At 39.3% G+C, this 23,830-nt stretch overlaps 1 protein-coding gene across 2 annotated transcripts in view; it reads left to right on the forward strand.

The window, feature by feature from the left end:
- LOC139130232 (uncharacterized) overlaps positions 1-23,830 on the forward strand; it is a 37,349-nt gene that overhangs the window by 894 nt on the left and 12,625 nt on the right. For both annotated transcript variants that reach the window (XR_011551824.1, XM_070695982.1), the window contains 2 exons: positions 11,315-11,508; positions 21,380-21,711. Coding sequence is in view for 1 of the 2 variants with exons in the window: in XM_070695982.1 (XP_070552083.1) it covers positions 11,315-11,508; positions 21,380-21,675 (490 nt within the window). In the remaining variant the exon portion in view is untranslated. The remainder of the gene's footprint in view (positions 1-11,314; positions 11,509-21,379; positions 21,712-23,830) is intronic.

Genomic DNA, 23,830 nt, shown 5'->3' on the forward strand with positions numbered 1-23,830 from the left:
TACAACTTCGCCGATGCTAACTAGCCATGTATGCAACCCCGAAATTTCGGGGTTAGTTAGTATGCTATGCCGGTCGGAAGGTGTGAATCACGTACACATCGATAATACCAAAATCAAATGACTCGAACAGCATTTGCATGCAAGGCAGTGTTTGGAAACCGCGACTATTTCTCCTGTAAAGTTTGATTGAATATTATTTTCGTCACAGTCCCTCTACAAGGGACTATGGTTTCATGGTATTTTCGAATTCTGACACCACATGGCAATTGCGATGCGAGATCGGTACAAAATAACTGAAAAGACGCTTCATTGTACCAACACCTAGCACAAAAGCTGAAAATGATCGAACGACGTAAGCACGGTCACTCCACAAAAGCGAGTGGAATGACCGTGGCGTGCAGACTTCGCTCGACTTCTATAGCTTGTAGACTTGACTGCTACTAAAGTTCATATTTTACAAGTGTAACTCCTACTTTCTTTCGGTCCGTACTTATGACGACATAGCGACAGCTGTATACCTTACCTCATCCCACCTCACAAGAAAAAACAGAGACATTGTCTATGTATTCGACTCGAGTGCATTGCATCCTGATGTAGCCTCGCCAGTCACAATCGTTTTATCAAACGTTTTGAATCAGACAAGGACTTCCGTTCAGAAGAAAATCGTAATGAAAATTTGTACCATTCTTGAGGTTGCTAATTCAGCAAACAACACAGGTGATAATTGTGATTTTCACACAGTCTTCAAACACTCCCAGCAGAACATTTGCATCAAGCAGTGGAGAACGAATTCAATTTTTAAATAGCCAAGTGTAGGTAAAGCTACATCCGAATCAAAAAATATAAAAATACAAAATTGAGAGTCCCTTGATGACGCCGATTTTTTTATGATGGTGATAATGAGGGGCCGCGGGCCTCGAACGGAATGATGTTAAGTTTCAGTCGACGTCGTAGATAAAGGTTTTCGGTTCGGACTTTGATTTACTTGAATTTGTGGTGATTTGGACTCAGTATTTGCTGCATCAAAGGGTGTAAAGTGTAAGATTAACGCTCATGGCTACGGTATTTACGAGCTGGTCATTAAACCACGGTGACTTCACCATAATTTTGAATCTTATCTGCGGGACGGCAGTGGATCACGTGGTCCATGCTGCTTATCTCTCGCCAAATGCCCTTGGCGAAAGGTTAGATCATGTTTTGTCTAAATAATGCATCAAAACATTGCAAAATTTGTTGAAACAACATTTGATGGACATTCATGATGGATTCATGGAGCATGAAAAGGTGTCAAAATTATTCCTCTGGTAGTGAATCGCATGCTTTTTACAGACCTCGCTTTTACGTTGTTAGCCTTTTCTATTCAAATTAGATAAACATAATTATGCCAGCATAAGCCGCATAAACGCTAGAAGCGAGGACTGCGTTCCTTTTTAAACAGAGCTTACAAACTGCAATTAACCGGTGGTACATGCACATTATGTAAACTTTGAAAAGTCCCCCTAAGATAAAAACACAGTGAGAGCGACAGTCACTGAAGGAAGACAATTTTCACGAAAACAAGAATGTCTCTCACTGCGAGTTGTCGTTGAAAGGCAACCAACGCCAATATCGTAATCCCCATCCTATGTTACTAGTATCGATGTTAGAGTCACCAAATCGCCGATAAATATTGGGTACATATCAGAGATTTCACAGATCCGGCGTGCCGAGGCACGAGGCAAGTCATTCTAGTATCGTCTAGTATCGATATTAGAGTCCCCAAATCGCCGATAAATATATCGGAGATTTCATATAGATCCAGCGTGCCGAGGCACAAGGCAAGTAATTCTAGTATCTTCTAGTATCGATATTAGAGTCCCCAAATCGCCGAAAAAATATCGGGTATCCTAAATATCGTCGATTTCACAGACGCGGCTTCCCATGAAACAATCGCAGTTCATTCTAGTATCGCCTAGTATCGATACTTGTCCCGAAATCGTCAACCTTCGATACTAGATAGTAAATATCCGATATTTAAAAATTGTGCAAAGTCGCGCCTTCATGGTGAAACACTGCCGCTCTAAAGATACCCAACGTTTTATTCAGATCAGAAGGCATCCATGACCAACTGGGTTTAATCTCCGCTCCTGCTATAGCATCTCGTTGGCGTGTACATATTGTAAAAATAATCGATCTTTATTTCTAAGTTTCTCGAAAGAAGTTCAGCATTGTAATAAAGTTAAACTTTGATGGTGACACACTAAATCAATATCAAGAGATCGTTCGGAAAACGGGTAATGATTGAATGAGGTGATCATAGCCTGGGAGTTCCAGAAAATTATCTGATTACATCCACTCTCTCCCATGGAAATTTGAAAAATTGAAATAATCTGCCTCGTAGTCGTTTTCAGGGCAAGGATATGGTGAACAGTAGGACGCTCGTTAGCTTCATTGCTTGATCAACAAGCACAGAGGGTATGCAGGATCAAAATGTCAGAAAATAAAATCTTCCGGGGATGTTACTTTACTACATTGCAAGTTATTGATGCTACGCTCAGACATAGACCCTCGAGGGTCTATGGCTCGAAAAAGTGTTTTAGCATTCACAGAAGGTCGATCGACACTGTTTAAAATTGCGCACATGCACACGTCACTGATATGAAAACCTAATGTTTTACGGCTGAGAAGTGAGCCTTCACGATAAGTGCAGGTATAATGTGACTTCAAAAAAATGGAAAAAGTCCATGGAAATTTGCGGTGTAAATTTTCTTCTGTAGTACTGTTTGATGCGGACCATCGCTGGTGCACTCAGCCAAAAAAAAGTGGTAGTCTTACACCATGGAGCTAGAAACGGATCTGGCTCCATGCTTACACCGATACGTTGTACCGCTGTATAAACCACTGATGATTTATACACGTCTAGGTACACATAATCAGGTGCCAATGTACTATTACATTGCACGGCCAAAACCGGTATCGATTTATCAACGCGTGACAGTCCCTCCTCCAAGCAAGAGACGTCCTTTTCTAGCTCCATGGGTCAACCCATGGAGGTAAGGATCAGCTATAGTCCGTATCGTGTTGAGGACTTGAGGGTGAGCATATCAAATAAAAGTCTGCATTGCCATAATGCTGGCCAGAAAATTCATTGTCAATAATCCCCTCATTAACTAATACTGTGAGCAAACTAACTTCATTTACACTTCGCCGCGAAATGCATACAGGTGGCGCTTTTCGCATCTGATTAACAGGCGTTAATAGGTGTCAAGTTAGCATCGGGGAAGTTGTAATGCTTAAAGCCGCACTTTTCAATCCCAGGTTCTCGCATTAGTGGAGTTCTCCTCCCAGTCAAAACCTGGCCAGTACGATGTTTGATTTCTATAACATTAATCACACAAACTGATCTCAACCTTTTGTCACATTTTGCTAATCCTGCAAACAGAGTTTATGCAAGCTTTTGATTGACGGTCGGTTCAAATCGCCAACGGTCATTGATTCCCTACCACAAACGCTGGAATTTCCTAAACAATTGTCTTCCAGTCGTGTTAGACTTTGAATATAACCACAGAGTTCGATCGGCAGCAACTTTGCGCTGACCGCTTGGCAGTCTGTGTGTGTTTTTGCGTACGGGGAAAACTAAAAACTGGCATTTTCTGGAGCGTGTGCCCGTGTGTTGCCTGTTTGGTGTTCACCTACGCAGTGAACGCCGCCATAGCGTGGCGTCCTTTTAAAGGGAGGCTCCGCTTAAGGGAGTAGACGACGTTCGAAAAATATCAACTTCGAGGAACGACTTAGAACAACTAAGAACACCGATGATGTGGCCACGAAATGGGAAAACTAATCAGCATGAACCGGACGGCGAAGACCGATCGGATGCGCACATCACCGGCCTCTTCAGTGAAGATATCCGTGAGTAACGTATCGACGTTCGAAACATCAATCAAGGACTCTATGCATGATATAACTGACTAACTTTAGGGACGGACCATTAGATCTTGGGAGGGGGGTGGTCAAAAACAGAAAAAAAAAATTTCAGAGCAGAAAGTTAGGAAAAAAAAATCTTCAAACTAGTTTGCAAAATAAAAAAAAAATAAATAAGAAGACAAAGGCGTAAAAAAAATCTGCAAAAGTCTTTAAAATTTTGAATTTTTTTAGATTTTACCGACAGAAAGCAACTTTCTGTATTTTTTAGTACATCCTCCCGGCACATTTTTAATTCTAATTTATACATTTAGAGTGACTGTATCCCTTATACTGGAATTTGTGATTATCTTATCTTTTCAGGACTTTTGTATTCTGATCACTTGAAAATTATGAAATTATAGAGCCTGTTTTCTACTTGTTTCCTGCGTACAAACCAAGCAGGTACACTAGGTAAAACATTGAAACTATGGTATGGTTGTCAAGACAGAAAGTTGTATTTGCCTTTTAAGATCAAGGTAAACAGATGCAGGCCACATCAGTTTCATTTTTTTCCCAGCATTTTATTGCAATGATGAATGCAAGAATGGGTGAACAAGTAGAAACACGTCAATAATGATAAAACAACATATCAAGTCATTATGTATTATTTTGCTTTTTAAAAGGCATTTTCAATTCTTTTTTCTCAAAAAACAGCCTCAAAAAACAACAGCAACACATGTTTTAACATTCAACAATACACTACGTAGAATGCCATCTATCCAACAAATCCCAACACAAAAACACACAAAAGGGTTGAACTTTGAAAGTTTCTCAATAGCAAATACTGAATAACTCTGCATGAATAATCGTTTTTGTGTAGCAAATTTCAAAGAAATTGGACAAGCCATTTCAGAGAATACAGATTTTTTGACCATGAATGGCATAAATTGCCCTAAAAAGACAAATATTGAAATTTCAACACATCTATACACATCAAATCAATTTGGACATGCTGCTACAGAGAAATAGATGTTTTGATCAAAAAAGGGCAACAATTGCTCTAAAAACACAAATATGCAAATTTAACTATATTATTTAGCTTATTTTAGTTTCTCAGCTTGTCAAAATCATTTGTAAATCATGAGATACGCATGATGTTTGGTGGAGTGAATGTAGGCATTTCACCACGCAGTAGAAAGGGAAGCCAGGAAACCAAAATAGTCAATTTTCAAAACTATAGGAAGCTACTGAGGAGCAAGAAGACCATGTTTCAGAGGAAGATGTGTAATCCGAAAAAAATGCTCCCAAAGTGCCACCAAATAACACCATTTTAATCTCTATTTTTCAAAAGCTCCAACGGCAGGAGGGGGACACCCCCTCCTGACCACCCCCTGCAAAATACTCCCCAACTGCACCAAATAACACCATTTTAATCTCTACTTTTCAAAAGCTCCAACGGCAGGAGGGGGACACCCCCTCCTGACCACCCCCCGCAAAAATACTCCCCAAGTGCCACCAAATAACACCATTTTAATATCTATTTTTCAAAAGCTCCAACGGCAGGAGGGGGACACCCCCTCATGACCTTCCCCCGCAAAAATACTCCCCAAGTGCCACCAAATAACACCATTTTAATCTCTTTTTCAAAAGCTCCAACGGCCCCTCCTGACCACCCCCCGCAAAAATACTCCCCAAGTGCCACCAAATATCACCATTTTAATCACTATTTTTCAAAAACTCCAACAGCAGCAGGGGGACACCCCTCTCCTGATCCCCCCCCTCCGTGACCACTTGTGTGGCCGCTTGTGGTGCTTGGCACCACATCTTTGCCCTCTTTATGTTCAGACGACGAGGGGGACACCCCCTCCTGACCACCCCCCGCAAAAATACTCCCCAAGTGCCACCATATAACACCATTTTAATCTCTATTTTTTCAAAAACTCCAACAGCAGCAGGGGGACACCTCTCTCCTGACCTCCCCCCCTCCGTGACCGCTTGCGTGCCCGCTTGTGGTGCTTGGCACCACATCGTTGCCCTCTTTATGTTCAGACAACGACGAACTAAAAAAAAATTATAAATCTGAAAATTTACTCTGAAAAAAAAATTTGCACAGCTAATCTCAATTGGAAAAAAAAAATTCAGAAATTTACAATAGTGAAAAAAAAATTTTCACAATTTCATTGTGACCACCCCCCTCCCAAGGTCTAATGGTCCATCCCTTAGATACTCTAAGCAGACGATACCCACGAAGACTCATGATGTATATTGTATTTTACGGTTATGGTTCAATTATTGAAATGCCTCCGATCTCTTCTTTGATGGAACAGTTAAAAAGTGTTTGACGAACGTTTTTGACTTTTGAAGCATGAAAAATTTCCATATTAAGTCATGGGTTGAAGGATTCAACTGTATATACGTTATGAGGCCGGCTTAGCAGCATGAATGTTTGTATGTAGTGTAATCCTACCTGCTGAATTAACTTGGATTTCTTTGGTTGTAATTCGCCAATTACTTTTATCATTCATATGTTTAATGTTTTATGGAATTCAGATGCGAAACATATTTCTGTAATTGATGCATTGCCTGTGTAAACAGTACTTGAAAAAAAGAATAATGTCTTGGTATTTTTGAGTTTATTTAGAAGCCGAGTTTAAGAGATTTAAAGGGAATTTTATACAGTCACGACGAGTAAAAGTGACTCTTTGTGTACGAAGTTATGGAGAAACTTCATGTAAGAGAAGATTTTATATGTGTTATTTTTTATTTTGAGGATGCACTTGTTGAAGCATCGACGTACAGCAGCTAAGACATTATTGATTTGAGTCTTGTTTATACAGAAAACGATGTGTATTGTGAGTGGTAATTATTTGATGGTTTAATGAATACTTACCTCGAGAAATTATTTTGTATTGAATTTGCTATTCTGCTATAAATAGCTTTCCAAAAGGGAGAGAGAGAAATTGAGAACTTTTACGCCCCAGCAAGAAGGGAGGAGCACGAGGTTAAAAGGACGGGAATAGTTTAAGCCGTCATTCTCTGAACTATGAATTGAGAAATCAGCGATAAAACCCACCTGCCTCCAATAACGATTTTATTTTGTGACTGTAGTAGATAACATTTTGATAAGCCGGTATCGAAATATTAAATGGTAAATGACATGTATTTGGTAAAGTGAAAGGGTTGTTCCATAAAGAAAATACATGGGAATATGCTGAGAACATGAAAGATACTTTGTTGGAACTTCTTAAGAGACATTCTGTAAAAATAGCAGACAAACCCGTAATAGCCAGGTATGTTAGACAAGTTAACTTTACCTTGGGTGGCCTCGGAACTGCGGTCAGGTGAATGAGTGAAAAGAAGTTGACTTTGCGTGAATCACTGTATGTTTGTTTGTATAAATGGAGATCTCCAGTATGTCTGAGTGTATAATGGAATGACCCGATTCCTTGACCCTGCGAGTTACATAACCACTTCTTGTTGTTTGGATTCAGATCTAAAATTACAAATACTTCGACTGTTTACAATCAGGGTGTGACTTCAAGGTGTGTACCGCTGACTAAGGTCAGACACAGACTTAGATTAAATAAGTTAAATTAAGTTCAACCTTGGAAATATTATATAGGAAGTTGTTTTTTTTCCTTTCAAAATGGATAAAAGAGTTGAACCAAATGTCTCAATTCAATCACTTCCTCGACGAAATCCATTGAGAAAGAGTAAGAAAAAATTAGTAAAAATAAAAGAAGAAGGTAAACGTTTGGGGTCAATTATGAAAAGGGAAGAGTCCCCGGGCCCTTCTGAAGATTTCACGCGTGTGGCTATTGAACAGTATGGCACTCCCCCATAAAAATAATGAATTTCTATGGAAATTTGGGTTAAATCAGAACCCGTATGATAATTATTAGTGAGAAATAATGTGTGAATATTAATTAATGAATTTATCTACTTCTTAAAGGCGCCCTTCTCAATCCCAGGTTCTCGCATTAGTAAATGTGTCAATAGCCCATTAACAGTTTGTCATTCTTTTGTTTTCCATTGAATATTTCATCAAGTACATAATATTTATATTAGATAAATCTGATAATTGAGTGGGGGCTTTAAGGTGCCATATATATACACATATATCCGTGTCCTCGATTTTTGAATACCTAGTTTATTCCTTATCAAAAACATATCTTTCTTTTAATTGCATTTATATCTGTATGTATTTTTATATCTATTTCATATTTTTTTTATAATTGTATCTTATTCGTCGACGGTATTTATGTATTTTTAGTCGTTTTATAATATATATCTTGTTTTACTTTATATATATGTATGCCATTTATACTTTAGTCTTAGCATGTATTTCATGGATTTTATTATTTTTTTTTTTGAGTTATGTTGTATGTTATCCAAACATTTAATTGATTATGTATTTTTTATTGCATTTATACCACTCCAGGTCATGTGACCTATTGTTCTTGCCATCCATTTATCCCTGAAATCATGACTGACACCTATTGTTCTTATGCAAAATTAGTAATCAGTCACACTTTTATTCATATGTAAATAAGTAATCACCACACTTTAATGAAAGAAAATCATTATCATATCAATTATAGTGTGGTGATTACTCATTTAAATATGAAAAAAGTATGACTGATTACTAATTTGCATGAGAACAATAGGTCAAGTCGAGATGTCTAAAGCATCCACACACATTCAATAACACAATGAAGACAATTTTTTCAACTGATATTATAGCATCACAATTTATAATTTAATTTCAACTTTCTTTGGACCATGCTCAATGTAAGCAACATGATTTGTTGATGAAGACTGTCCATCTTTAGATTCGGCGTCTTCTTAGGTTGGACCAATCCTGTCTGTTTTGTTACATTGTTTTGTCGCAACTTGAGAAACTGGTTTACTTACAGATTCCTCTGAGTTAACACTAGATGGAGGTGATAGTAATATATTCGACACATGCTTTTGTAGTGCAGTAGACATACATTTGAGGCGCGTAAACCGTCATCTGATCTGGGACCTGTTTGTTCTTTGATAAGCTGCTCATTGAATCCCTGATGGTACAGAGATGTTGCCGCATTCACCTGAAATTATCAAACACAAGACATATGTGACAAATATCATGGAAATAAGTACAGCCTTTTTGTAACGTTTGTGGAATAGTCGAAAGAAATTCTGTGATACTGCCGTACACACAACAAATTGTTTTGGTCAATGAATTTAATTTTATAACTTTACAGAATTCGTTTTGTGTAAATATTTTAGTAAAACAATAAATTACCTTGCCAGAATGTCCAGTGTGCTGGCCTTCTGTCCAAGCAATCTTGCACATTTGCTTTGTGTAAAGACGTATATTTTCTGGCATGAGAACTTGATTATCCCTTGGCAAGGGTCATCGATAGTACAATCCCGTCCGGTGGTATCATCGCCCAGTACTTTTTTATATAAAGTTGAAGTACACATCGTGGATTTTATGCGCTCCGTAGTAGCGGCTGCTCTTATAGGGCAGTTTGCCCGTGTAAAATCCACTTTGGTTGTTTTTACATGGCCGTCCATGAAACTCTAGGAAGTCTCTTGGGTCATCAGATCAGACAAGTTGACAAGATCCATCTTGACCAGTCGAAAACACGAAAATGGCATTGAAAGCCTGATGCATCCACGAGGCAATCACATGCATGTACAGATTGAATTCCTTCTCGCTAGCCAATAGCCGATAAGATAGAGTAAGGCAAGCCATTTTATTTAACCAATCAGACTAAAACAGTTTCCTTCTACACAGGTGCATTATACCACTCTGTAGCCCTTATTCAAATGCAGATTTGCAGTTGACCGGAGCCCTTGTCCTACTTGTCTGGGATAGGTCATTCTCCCCAACTCGCATGCCAGGTGCATAATGACCTCTGTGAACCTTTCGACGTACAATGAGTCACTCCATTCCATTGTGGGTATTCAAATCAAAAGTAGACGATTTATTAACAGTAATTTTCAAATTTTAGAGAAGATTGGCCTGTTTTTCGTGGTATAAGTCGTTAATCGCACCTCGTAGGTGAGCTGTTACAGTTGTAATCACCACACTTATGGTCAGGAACTTGTAAACATCACTCGGCCTTCGGCCTCGTGATGTTTACAAGTTCCTGACCATAAGTGTGGTGATTACAACTGTAACAGCACACCTACTCGTGCGATTAACTTTACTTATTCACTTTATCAATAATATTTACTTGTATGTTAAATTGTTTTAGTATACTCGAATACGGGACGCATTCCTTGAAATGAGGGGAGTGTTACAGACTAAATTTTCTTTGGCTTATTGATATTGTTATTGTAATTTCGGAATCTGTACAAAGGTCAGTGAACGAGACGGCTGAACTTTCCAAGTCTGTATAAGCTAGGGTTAATGATCATTACGAATTTTCCTTCATCTTGGTTAAAACTCCGTTGTCAGGGACATTCAATGTATTTGCGTCATTGATACCTAAGTATCAAGGATACAGGTAGAAACTTGTACTAGTGACATCTATTGTCAAGCCAGTAGAGTGAATTCGTATCATCAATACCTAAATTCCAGACAGGACCCTTGGACGATTACATAAGGGAAATGTTGTATAACGATGATGTCACTTATGCAGATTATGTAAAATTTTATATGATCAATGTCCTATCAGAGAAAGTTTAGTAATGTATTTCTTGAAGGGAAGAATATTTTAATTATTTGAACCAATCAAGAAATACTAGTCGATTGGAGGCTTAACTAATTTAATCTAATTAGGATGCTACAATTTCTTTTTAAAAAAAGGTTAATCACCCACTATCTTCAGTCGGAGGTAGCTGGGCATTCTGATGTGTAAACTTTACACTTCAGTAATAAGCCACCATCATTGATATCCAACAACTCTGTGAGTCTCTACTCTGTCAAAGATCTCGAAGTACCTCTCAGCAGTGAGTACGCTCCTCACACCGCCGAGGTACGACTATAACAGTGGCAAAATTTATGAGCTGAGGACCCATGGATGTCTTTCCCTAGTTCTGCTGTTGGAGAACTTGCAGAAATCGCATCAATTCTTTCGAGAACACACCAAGAAATCTACGGTGGTGTATCTCTAAGGCATTGGCATGCAAGCATACGTGCCTTTAAAATGGACAATAATATCTGAAATAGCAATATTTGACATGGCGTCGGGAAACAATCGCACGTATTCTCAGGGGTATCATAACTTTAGGTAGCTTAAAAAGTAAATCGTACAGCTCTCTCTATATACAAACGCTAAACTTAATAGAATCCGAATTATGAGAACGTGAGTTCCCCCTCCATTACTCTAGTATGGAGATAGCATGCCATTTGTAGCAGTATCACAGTCTGTATTTATCAACTTGATATGAATTTGAAATGTTTCAACACGAACAAATTTACTATTGACAATTTCAGGGTAAAGATGGCGGCACGTGTAGGCGATCTTGATAACGACACCGAAGCCTATTTTCCGCGATTCAATGCGTACCACAGGAATCGTCGTACCATTCCTAACGACCAAAGGATTGCGATGTATAGGAACCAAATAGATAAGATGAAGATGAAGAATGTGTCTACTCTACGTGTTCTTTCCATTGGATCTGGAGACGGTATGTTTTACACTCATGTAATCAGAAATTCTTCTCAACCCTTTAGGAAGCTGAGGAAAAACCCTGTCGCCAAATAGAAAACTTTCCCCTGAAAGGAATTTATTTATTTTCTACAACCAAATACCTAATCAGTGATATTTTAAAAGTTGTACGTTACGGTCTAAAAGCAGAGAGGAAATTCTTCCGTACTGATTTCCTGTATTATTATTATTATTATTATTATTATTATTATTATTATTTTATTATTATTATTATTATTATTATCATTATTATTTTGTGGTTTCCAAAGCTTACATAAAACGAAAAAGACTAACATTTTGACAGGACAGGAAACGCCAGCTGAAAGCCATATTAGAGGTGTTGCTAAACACATATTTTCCGCTGCAAAAAGTTTTAATATTTTATTAAAGCTCGGCAGACAGACACTTTATGAAGTTCACAAGCTTAACTTTCAATTTTGATAAGAGGGTCAAAATTATCTCCATGGCAATTAAGCAAATATTTACAACGAAAACATCACGAGATTTCTAAAAGTAAAGAGTCATTTGCGAATAGAGGTCACTTTCGCAATTTCCGAAGTTATTTTGTGAACTACTTGTCAAGGAAGTGTTCGAAGATTAAAGAAAACTCCTCCGCGGCTTTCATTCATTCTCTCCATTGTACAAGTCGACATACATTGTGACTCAAATAGATACCAACTTTCCGATGCTGCTCGTCTAATTATGAGATAAAAAAGTTAACACAAGAATACCTTGAAAAGATTAAAGTAGCGTGTAGTTGTGACACGAAAATAGTTTGCAGCAGTCTGTACTATCTGACCGCACCAGCTATGAGTGTAACAAAATTATTTAATTATCTCAGAACTGAGTAACCTGCACTATAGCGTTAAACTCCTATTTTGTTAAGAAACGACGAAATCATCTCAATTCCAAGCATTCTTCAATATGCTCACGGCTATCTATTGTCTTCAGTTTCACTTTGCTGCAATCTGCAATATCCGACAATCTATGACTCGGCTCCGAGTAACCTTCACTAACGTTAAAACTCCGTCTAGGCTAAAAAAATTACCAATCCGTCTCAGTCTGCAGCATCCTCCAATACACTCAGGACTCTATGAAAGTCCACACATAAGAAAAGTCAATCACTTTGCAGCAATCTGCAATATCCGACACACTATGTATAGGTACAAAAATTAGTAAAGTCTCAGCTCTGAGCAAACTGCACTGACGTTAAACTTCGTCAAGGCTGAGAAATTACAGATCTATCTGAGTTCGTAGCATTCTCCAGATACACTCAGGACTGTCAAAGTCCACAGATATAAAAAGTCAATCACTTTGCAGCAATCTGAAATATATGTGTAGTACAAAAATTATCAAATGTCTCAGCTCGGAGCAAACTGCACTGACTCTAAAATTCCGTCAAGGCTGAGAAATTACTATGTATCTCAGTCCATAGCAGTCTCCAATAAACTCAGGACTCTGTCAAAGTCCACGGATACGAAAAGTCATTCACTTTGCAGCCAACTGCAATACCAAACACGCAAAGTGTAGGTACGAAAGTCTCAGCTCGGAGCAAACTGCGCTAACATTAAAACTCTGTCCGGGTTAGGAAATTACTAATCTATCCCAGTCCGTAGCATTCTCTAATAAACTCAGGACTCTATTATATGTCCACCGTTACAAAAAATCTTTCACTTTGCAGCAATCTGCAATATCCGACACACTATGTATAGGTACAAAAATTATTAAAGTCTCAGCTCGGAGCAAAATGCACTTACGTTAAAACTCTGTCCAGGCTAAGAAATGACCAGTCTATCTCAGTCCGTTGCATCTACAATAAATTCAGGACTCTATCGAAAGTCCACAGATACGAAAAGTCAATTGTTTGCAGCAATCTGCAACATGCAATACGCAGTGTGTATGAGGAACGGTCAAAATGTCTCAGCTCGGAGCAAAATTGCAGAAACGTTAAAACTCCGTACAGGCTACGAAATTACCATTCTATCTCGGTCTGCAACATCATTTAATAAACTCCGGACTCTATGAAATTCAACGGATACGAAAAGTCATTCACTTTGCAGCAATCTGCAATATCCGACACGCTATGAATAGTACAAAAACAATAAATTCAGGACTATCTAAAGTCCACGGATACGAAAAGTCAATTATTTGCAGTAATCTGCAACATGCAATACGCTATGCATATTACGAAACGGTCAAAATTTCTCATCTCGGAACAAACTGCACTAACGTTAAAACTCCATCCATGTTAAGAATTACTAATCTATCTCCGAGTCAGTAAGTAGCACCATCCAATATGCTCGGCACCCTATCTATAGTCAACATCATTAAGAAAAATGCTAAGTTTCCAACAAACTGCAAAATCCACTACACTGTATAGGCCCAGGATGAGTTAAAATGTCTCAGCTCCGAGTCGGAGCAAACTGCAGATAAAACTACGTCCAGGCTTCGAAATTTAAAATCTTTCTCAGTCCGTTATATCCTCCAATAAGCTCACATCTCTCTCTAAAAGCCAGTGATACGAAAAGTCAATCATTATTGCAGCAATATGCAAGATCCAATACGCTGTATATATGACGAAACGATTATAATGTCTCAGCTCGAAGCACACTGCACTAACGTTAAAACTGTTAAAACTCCGTCCAGGCCAAAAAAATTGACAAATCACTCAATGCACGTTCGGTTGCATGCACAATAATCTCAGGACTATATCTAAAGTCCATGCTTACGAAAAATTTAATCACTTTGCCACAATATCCGACATGGTATGTGTAATCTGTAATACATAAATTATCAAAATGTCTCAGCTCGGAGCAAACTGCACTAATGTAAAACTCCGTCCATGTCAAGAAATTACCAATCAATCTCAGTCCGTCGCATCCTCAAATATGCTCGAGTCGCCGTCTGTAATCAACATTTAAGAAAAAACGCCGATTCCCAACAAACCCCAATATCCAATACGCTGTGAATATGACGAAACTTTTAAAATGTCTCAGCTCGGAGCAAACTGCACTAACGTTAAAAATATTTCCATATATGATAAGAAAATTCAAATCTATCTCAGTTCGTAGCATCCTCCATTTTGCTCGACACTCTATCTATAGTCAATATTTTAAAGAAAAAACGCTAAGTTTCTAACAAACTGCAATATCCAATACGCTGTGTAGGCCTATATGACGAGACTTTTAAAATGTCTCAACTCGGAGCAAAATGCAGATGAAAACTACATCCAGGCTTCGAAATTTAAAATCTATCTCAGTTCGTTGTGTCCTCCTATAAGCTCATAACTCTATCTTAAGGCCATGGATACGAAAAGTCAATCATTGGCAGCAATGTCCATGATCCTATACGCTGTGTATATGACGTATGGGTTATAATGTCTCAGCTCAGAATATACTGCACTAACGTTAAAACTCCGTCCACGCCAAAAAATGACCAATCACTCACGTTTGGTTGCATCCACAATAATCTCAGGACTATATCTTGGCCCAGATTTACAGAGCAACTCACAATCTAACCCCTAATTGTGTAGCCAGTATGTTCAATAATTATATCCCTTCCAGATCACTTCGTTCTTCCAATCAGAACCTCCTTAAAGTTCCCAAAGCACGTACATTTCTTTATCAAAACACTTTGTCTGTTGCGGGTGTGGATGAATATAACAATCTCCCCAAATCAATCATAGCTTTAAGAAATCTTGTAACAACTTTCTGTATTCTATTTACTTGTCTGATGCTTCTTCGTAGCTTTTTTAATATTTGTACTTCTGTGTTTTTTCGTGTTTTCAAGTTGGTGCTGTAATATGATTTTCTTTTGTCTATTCGACCTCAATGAAAAGAGGTGTTTTCATCTATGAAGTTATCGAGTTTAAATAAGATTAATAATATTAATAATATTTAAAGTCCATGATTACGAAAAATGTCATTACTTTGCCGGAATATCCGACACGCTATGTGTCTTAATTATCAAATGTCTCAGCTCGGAGCAAACTGCAGTAAGATTAAATTCCGTCCACGTCTTAGCTTAGTCTGTAGTATCGTCCAATATGCTCGAGTCTCCATCTATAGTCAACATTTAAGAAAAAAACCCACTAAGTTTCCAACAAAATGATATATCCAACACGCTGTGCATATGACGAAACTTTTAAAGTGTCCCAGCTCGAAGCAAACAGCACTATCGTTAAAACTATGTCCACGATAAGAAATTTCAAATCTATCTCAGTCCGTAGCGTCCTCTATCGGGTGTTGCCAATGACTGGCGACGAGATGGCTTCTGACTTTTTGTAGCCTGTTTGGCCGGAAATCGTAGGCCGGGCAGATTGGACAGTGAATAACATTTATTTGTGTTAGTACAAGAGTCCCCACACAGTTTTAATTGGCTTGTCATATTGCCAAGACTGCGTCTTACACAGATCGTCATATTGCTAATGTCTACCTTGCATGCGCAATGAACTATGCAAATTTTTGACCTGCTGCGCCACAGGACGGAGATAATGTCTGAGCTCAGAGGGAGGTCAGCGGAGCCTTCTCGTTTGCTCCGTTACATTTTGACGGTCAGTTTTTCATGGAGATCTTGACGGCCAATCCTGCTCTTAGATACACCATTCTTTGCTGCTACAGAGCACATTTTGTAATGGGCATTTCAAATGCCTACAAGCTGCAAGAAGCCGACGACTCGGACAAGGCCTATTTTTTCGTCTGGTTTGTACCTCCATATGTAGACTGGCAGTCAAATCAGACTTGTAGTCAAAACAGAGTACAATGAAGGGATAAACTTCAGTAGACAGTCACGTTATTGTCGAGGTGATCGCGAAATTGAAGCATATACAACAGAGGGGCCTCTACTGTCTATGATTGAAGCTGCTTTGGAGACTGACACGTACATCATGTACATTGTTGGGTGAAAGCTAGCTCTGCGTAGCAGGGCTGTACCAAATTGCTGGCAGCACCTCGGTTGCGGCGTGCAGTTTCTCCACAAAAAACAACCCATTTTTAATCCCAAACTCTCACTGAGTTTCGTTTTCGAGCACACCCGCCTCGCCTGGGTACACGATTAGCCCTGCGTACAGGTCTTTGTGTTCCTGGCGTTATACGGCGAGGAGGCCGTATGACGCCGGGAACACACAGACCTGTATGCAGGGCTAGATACACAATGTGCTCAGCTGCGCTTCTTAACTTACGCAAAACCCACTTTTGGGAGTGGGTCGGAGGCACGGAGGCCGTAAGCGACTTATAGAGTCTAGGCAACTGTCATTGCGATGTACTCACTTTAGGTTCAAAATGCGATGCAACTGATACAAATAATTACACGATGCCTAGAGAATAACAACATTCAAACAGATCTTGTGTATCGAGAGGTGACTCCAATCGCGAGCAGTATCAATCGACAGTACAGTACCCGCTCGGCACGGTGTCGCGATGTCACAGATGCTACTGTCCGAGTGCGATGTTTCCAAGTTCAACAAGTGATCATGTCGTGTTTGTAAAACGAACCAACGTAATGGCAAGAAAATGCCCTAAAAATCTTAAAAGTTGGCGAAGATTTGCTAACGATCAAATGCACAGAAAATGCACTACTCTGTACCTGTTTCCACAGTCGCTCGAGAGCTATTCAGCTCTGGGACTATTCGCCCCATAGACGAGTGTACAGAAGCGAGAAATACCCCAAGTCTGGAAACAGAATGGCTATAAAAACCACGACATGTCACATTCCGTGTCCGATTTCACTGTGAAAATTAGCAAGTTCATCTATCATGCAACCGTCGATCGTTCCCTTTCATTCTAAAATTTCATACCTGATACTTTATCTGATTCAAAAACGCTCGTTTTGTGTGATTTTCGGCCGAATTCGACGGACACCTCGCCAAAACCTGGGGTTGAGCAACATTCCGGTCACCTCTTGGGTACCTCCACTTTACTGACGTTGGCGCTGCCTACCCATGAGGGATGACTGGAATGTTGCTTACGCTTATGTTTTGACCAAGTGTCTCTCAAACTCGGCCGAAAATCACAGGAAATGAGCATTTTGTAAGCAGATGAAGTATCTGGTATGAATTTTCGTGTGATTTTCGGCCGAGTTCAGAAGACACGTCGCCAAAACATAAGGGATGAACCCGGGGGGGGGGGTACCTGTTCAGAGAAGTGTTAGGGGTGTGCGGCCGCAGGTATAAAACCCAGGGCCCATTTTAGACCTAAAATCCCGCTATTTTAGGACCCCATTTTAGACCTTTATGACCTTTGACCCAGGTCAAAAGTCAAAGCGTCAAAATTTTTAAAACGGAAAAAGCAAGTATTTGCCCCGGCAAAGCCTACCACTGTACCACATTTAGGGCTATGTTGTTGCTGGCCAAGCCATGATTTCCAAAAGGAAATACCAAAAAAAAATTGATGAAAGAAAATTTTGTCTTTCACCCTCACCGAATTTGGTCCAGCTTCTACAAATTATCAATTATCTGCAGTTACAGTCTGACTGGTGTTTTTTTTTTGAAATTGCAATTCACAACAAACCTCGCTGTTCATCTGTAAAGCAACACCACTTCATGTGGCCATGGTTGACCTGACTGTCATGATCAATACTAGGAGCCACTTTGCTTGGGTATTTTCTATTGGGCAAAAATCTTCCATATATGGAGTTCTGACCAATTAGTGACGGTGTTTTACAACCAAGTCGATATTTACTTTGGCGTAAGCCAGGGGTCTCTTTAATGGTTCCCCTGCCACAGAAAAAGATATCGATGCTTATAAAGTGCAGCTCAGAACCCTGCGAGCGAGACGGGAACAGACGGTTGAAATTTGTTCTTCTGTGGCACTCAAAAATCACCCAATTTAGACCTTGGTTTACAGTGGAATTGATACCCCCATCTTAGACCAAGTTGCTGAAATACCCACCCCATTGGGCGGCACGTATACATATAGGCAAGTAATGGAAGTGACCCCCCCCCCCCCGGGGGATGAACAACCTTCCAGTCACCCCTCATGGGTACGCGGCGCTAACGTCAGTAAAGTGGAGGTGCCCAACGTCCACTGTGAGGTGACCGGAATGTTGCTCACCCCCAGATTTTGTCGAATTCGGCCGAAAATCACACGAAACGGGCGTCTTTGAATCAGATAAAGTATCAGGTATGAAATTTTAGAATGATAGGGAACGATCGACGGTTGCATGATAGATGAACTTCCTAATTTTCTCAGTGAAATCGGACACAGAATGTGACATGGCGTGGTTTTTATAGCCATTCTGTTTCCAGACTTGGGGTATTTCTCGCTTCTGTACACTCGTCTATGGGGCGAATAGTCCCAGAGCTGAATAGCTCTCGAGCGACTGTGCTGTTTCACAATCACCACAGCAATCCGACATCGTTTTAGTTTTACCATTGACCCAATTGCGTTTATGGTTTTATGTGTTTCACAGTCCGTGTCATCGATACTAAAATCAAACTTACAAGCAAATGCCCTAGTTATTTCACTATTTGACAGTAGTTTGTGAGACGTGCATTTGTTTATGCACCGTGAGCTCATCGATATGCATTGTGCTGAAGTTACTGTGAAGGTGACGGCCGCTCAGCTTTCTACCTGTACTTTGATAGATGACGAATGCGTAGTAATATTGGTCATGTGCTGGGGTTCAATCATAGCGGTTGGTTCAAATTGCGCAGACGCCCTTACCAACATTGAACCTCGCCGTAAAAGAGCAAGAAGGTGGTTTTACATATCCTTGAAGCCGTCCATAGTCACAATTTAGGTCTCCTATTGATTTGACCGGGAATTTAGTCATCGAAAAAATGAAAAAAAAAAGTCAAAAGATACAAATACTGCCCCTTTAATGTGACACTAGCTCCAGAGTATGATAGAATCGCTATTTGCACCGGAAAATAGTGATTTCTTTTCTCTTCGGATCAGATTCATATGAAAGCCCGTAAGGAACATCTTTTAAAGCACACAAAAAGAACTAAATATCTCGTGAACACGAGAAACTATCTTGTGCTAAATGAAAGAGTGTCTCGTGAGTATGAAATAATTGTTATTTTTGATTTGCTTTAATGAATGTTTCCTTCCTTATCGTGCCCAAGGGTAACCTTCTTGTGGGCACGAGAAACTTTCTTGTGAAACTATATCGTGCTTATAAAATAATTATTTCTATTTGCTTGAGAAGATTTCTCTCACGGGCTTTCGTACGTCCATGTGAGTTTTCTCAAATGATCGGTTTTTCATTGTTACTATATATGCATTTTTGTTGAGGGAAAAGGCTTTGTGGTCATTTCTTGTTATTTTTTACTTTTGGCCATTTTCCTTTGTGTTTTTCAAAACGCATGCTTGCTGATGTAAAACGATTACTGTTTATATGACACAACCTATTTAAAAAGTAATTTTTTTTCTTCCATCTTTTCTTTTTCCTAATTACGTTGTTCACAAATTGAACAAGATGCGTCATTGTACATGTTTAAGTCAATGAAATGTAGCCTTCACTAATTATCAATTACACATCAATATTGGCAATTACCCATCAAGAGACTGAGTTGACTAGTTTAATTGCAAACTGCACTATTTTTAAGAAAAAATTCATACGTTTTTTTTATAATCTAGACCCCATAAATGAAGGCCTTAAAACGTTGAGGCAAGAGAGCTCTAATTCGAAAACCCGTGGTTCAGGTTCACAATACCACATGATAAATTGAAAGAACGCTTGAAAAACATCATCAATCAAGCATTTTTCTACAAAAACGGTACACGTCGTTATAAATATTCTGTATTAGGGTATAATTCTACAGATTTTGTTACAAATATAACGCTAAGTGTTTTCTACCGAGAAAGACATTATCAGTATGCTTGATTTCCTCATTGACAACATACTTGTTGAATTTGGAGGACACATTTTCCAACAGTGTATAGGAATTCCTATGGGCACTAACTGTGCTCCCTTGCTTGCCTACTTATTTCTGCTCTCATACGAGGCAGAATTTATCCAGAACCTCATCAAACAGAAAAAGGTCTCTGTAGCTAGAACTTTCAACCTAACATTTAGATACATAGACGATGTTATTTCATTGAATAACTCTGAATTCAGTAAATATCTCGCTATGATTTATCCTCCAGAATTGGAGATTAAAGAAACTACAGAAACGGCCTCTTCTGCTTCATATCTGGACATTTTACTTGAATTTGACTCCAATGGTCACCTTTCTACTAGGCTATATGACAAGAGAGATGATTTCAACTTTAGTATAATTAATTTTCCACACCTCATCAGTAATATTCCACTCTCACCTGCTTATGGGGTATACATTTCCCAGCTTATACGATATGCAAGAGCATGCAGTTCATATGGTGATTTTGTAGAGAGACATGGCCATCTCTCTTTCAAACTGTTAAATCAAGGTTACACCAGAGCAAGACTTGTCTCTACATTCAAACGCTTTTTTGGCAGGTATCGCAAATACAATATCTCTCTTCGACAAATGATCACTGATGGCATCGGTGACATTGGGCCTTAGTTAGTGACCACTACCTATCTGACTTACAGATTGATATACAGCGGGTGCCACATGTGGGGCAGGATGCGCTTACTATTTTCGAAACACCTGACATCACTTCTTGGTCTTTTGGCCAGAGGTCCATATATCTTTCTTTCATGAATTTGACTTTGTTTGTACCGTCTATTTACTGTCTGTTCTGTGCTGTTTTGTGTCTATGTTTACAACTATTGTCTTACAAATTTTGACCTAGTGTTATTGGATTATGGATTGGTATGATTGCGATTATTTTACAGATTCGTACAAGCACGATATAGATTTAGCAGAGTAAGAGACTACTTGTGAAGAGAAATGACTTATATCCATTGCTATGTTTTTCTTAAAGGGGAACGAGAAAGCCTATTCATCGACGCTATACTGAGTCGAGGCTATCCCATCGACTACGTTGTGATTGAACCATCGGGCGACTACACCGAGAAATTTGAAGCCTTAGCCAAGTCAAAACAGGACCAGGGCCAATGGAACAGTGTACAGTTTGAGTTTCGAACAATGACTGTACAAACCTATCTTCATGAAATTGGTCAGTTGACGAAGCAGCCAAACTTCGATATCGTTCATTGCCCTCAATCAGCCTACTTTTTCACGATAAGGCCATCTTTACAATGTTATACGGCTTTCTGAATGATGGAGGGATGCTGCTGATTACAGTGAACAGTGGTAAGTACTTGGAAACCATCTTGGTATATTGTGTCTATCACATGTGTGATTTCACTCATTTTTTATTTAATAGAGAAAAAGTAACTTTCATATGTTGTCAGACAATTTCTACACGTATGATTGAGTGAATGTGTTTTGCACTCAGTAACACTTACACAATAATTATAGGATTGTTCGGAGATTATGCGATGTTATATTGCTGGAGATATAGACTCTATAATCTTTGTACGTTTGGATGGAGATGGTGAATTCGAGAACATTTTGCTGGTCTTGTGCGGTAGCCAGCGAACAGAACACCAGCCAAGAAAGTTTGAGCGGCTAAACGCCAGTGATTGGCGGGCTATGACGTATACTATGTCACATGTCTGGTGACGTAGAAGAAGAAGCTGGAAGACGGCATGGGGCCGGACGCGACTTGTGTACAGTCGAATTTCAAACTTTCTGTTCCGACGTTGTGAACGTCAGAACTGACTCAACCATCACACAGTCTAGTACGGGTGAGACTCAGGAACATTTAGAGAACATTCATATGTGGTAAGAGAGACAATTCTGACAGAACGATCCATCGAGCCCGACCACGTGTGGGCGAGTGACGTAGCTACGAGTGAAAGGACAGACCGGAAGCTTCGGCGCGAGTGGGAACTCACCAGCCTGTAAATGGAACTTCTATGCACCTTCAACGCTACGCCGCGCTACCGGACCGGACGCCAGGAACAGTAACGATCAGGTTTAGTAGATATACACGCTTGTAGGACAACAAAGATTGTCGTCCTTCGAACTGTGTAAACTTTGCCTACAAATACGAGCTTTCGGCGGAATCGAAATCGTGCTTTAATAATCACACACACACGAGTGTAAGTCGATTTTGTATGAGTGATTCTTTCCGCTTGGAGGGACATTTATAGTTTGGATCGTGGGTGAAATTGGTTCGAAAAGTGGGCGTTTGTTATTTCTCTACAAGAAGGCTTAGAATAGTATGAGTGTTTGTACAAGTTGTCTGACACTGAAATACTGTTGTATTAGTTTGATAGAACTACAACTGAGTTCAGGTTGACGTTTAGTGTTTACTGAATTTTACTGAACTGTTGCATTGTTCGAGTATCAGTTTAGAGTTAAAGCCTCACTGCTATAGGCTACCTTTATTTTCTGTACACTTGTAAAATTACTACAGTGTGTTCAAACTTTGAGATAACTTTTATTTGTCATAGTGACCGGAAATACTGAAGAGTTGTCACTATTAGACTGCTGAGTTTGTTTTGAGTGCACACCATATGAACAGAGAACTGGTGTATTTCTATGTGTTGTGAGTACAGCCAGTTCAAAGACATTAAGGCTTACTAGCACATAGCTATCATGTTTTCAGTGTTATTCAAGTAAATTGTGACGTCACGGAAACAATTTCTTTGATGTGTTACTGTCAGTGTTTGCTATACTTGTTAGCGAGTTGTCAATCATTGTACAATACGGGGTATCTGCGAATACCCGCTGTTCTTGTTGATTTATTCTTGGGTAATAAATATTGTTTGGCGGAACTGTTGTGCCAACTGATATGATTGTGAGATCGCTTTGTATTGTACATTTAGAAGTAAATACCACCTATCTGAGCGAACTATCGCGAAAAGGTTAAGAGGTCTCAGTGGAACGAAAGTGAGGAACATTTTAATTGTCAGTTTAGGCACAGACTTTCATGCCGTTTGACAATATACTTTTCTTATAGTCACGCCTAGCACAACTCAAACAAATTTTTGTCAACTCTCAGGTGTGACATATAAATGGCGCCCAACGTGGGGCATATAACTAACAAAAGGTTGTGCCCAGTATCCAGATCAGGTGGTAAACAGTTGATAAAAGAATTATTAAACCAGCTTTGTCTGATGTTAAGAATATTGACTTTTCATAGCATTATCAAGTGTATAGTGTTACATAAGTTTCAAAGTGATTTACTGTAAGTTGCGTGCTCTGTGTGTCACTGTGCGTGTGGCTTGTATTTGCAACTGTGATTTGCACAACGACTAGAATGGCATCGGATGAAACAACCCCTCGTTCGTTGGGCATGGCTGGCCGGGGAGTGAGGCGCTTGCCAGGAGTGTCATCTGTCCCATCAGCAGATACAGCAGTC

This window comes from Ptychodera flava, chromosome 3 (assembly GCF_041260155.1).
Source record: "Ptychodera flava strain L36383 chromosome 3, AS_Pfla_20210202, whole genome shotgun sequence".
Classification (NCBI taxonomy): domain Eukaryota; kingdom Metazoa; phylum Hemichordata; class Enteropneusta; family Ptychoderidae; genus Ptychodera; species Ptychodera flava.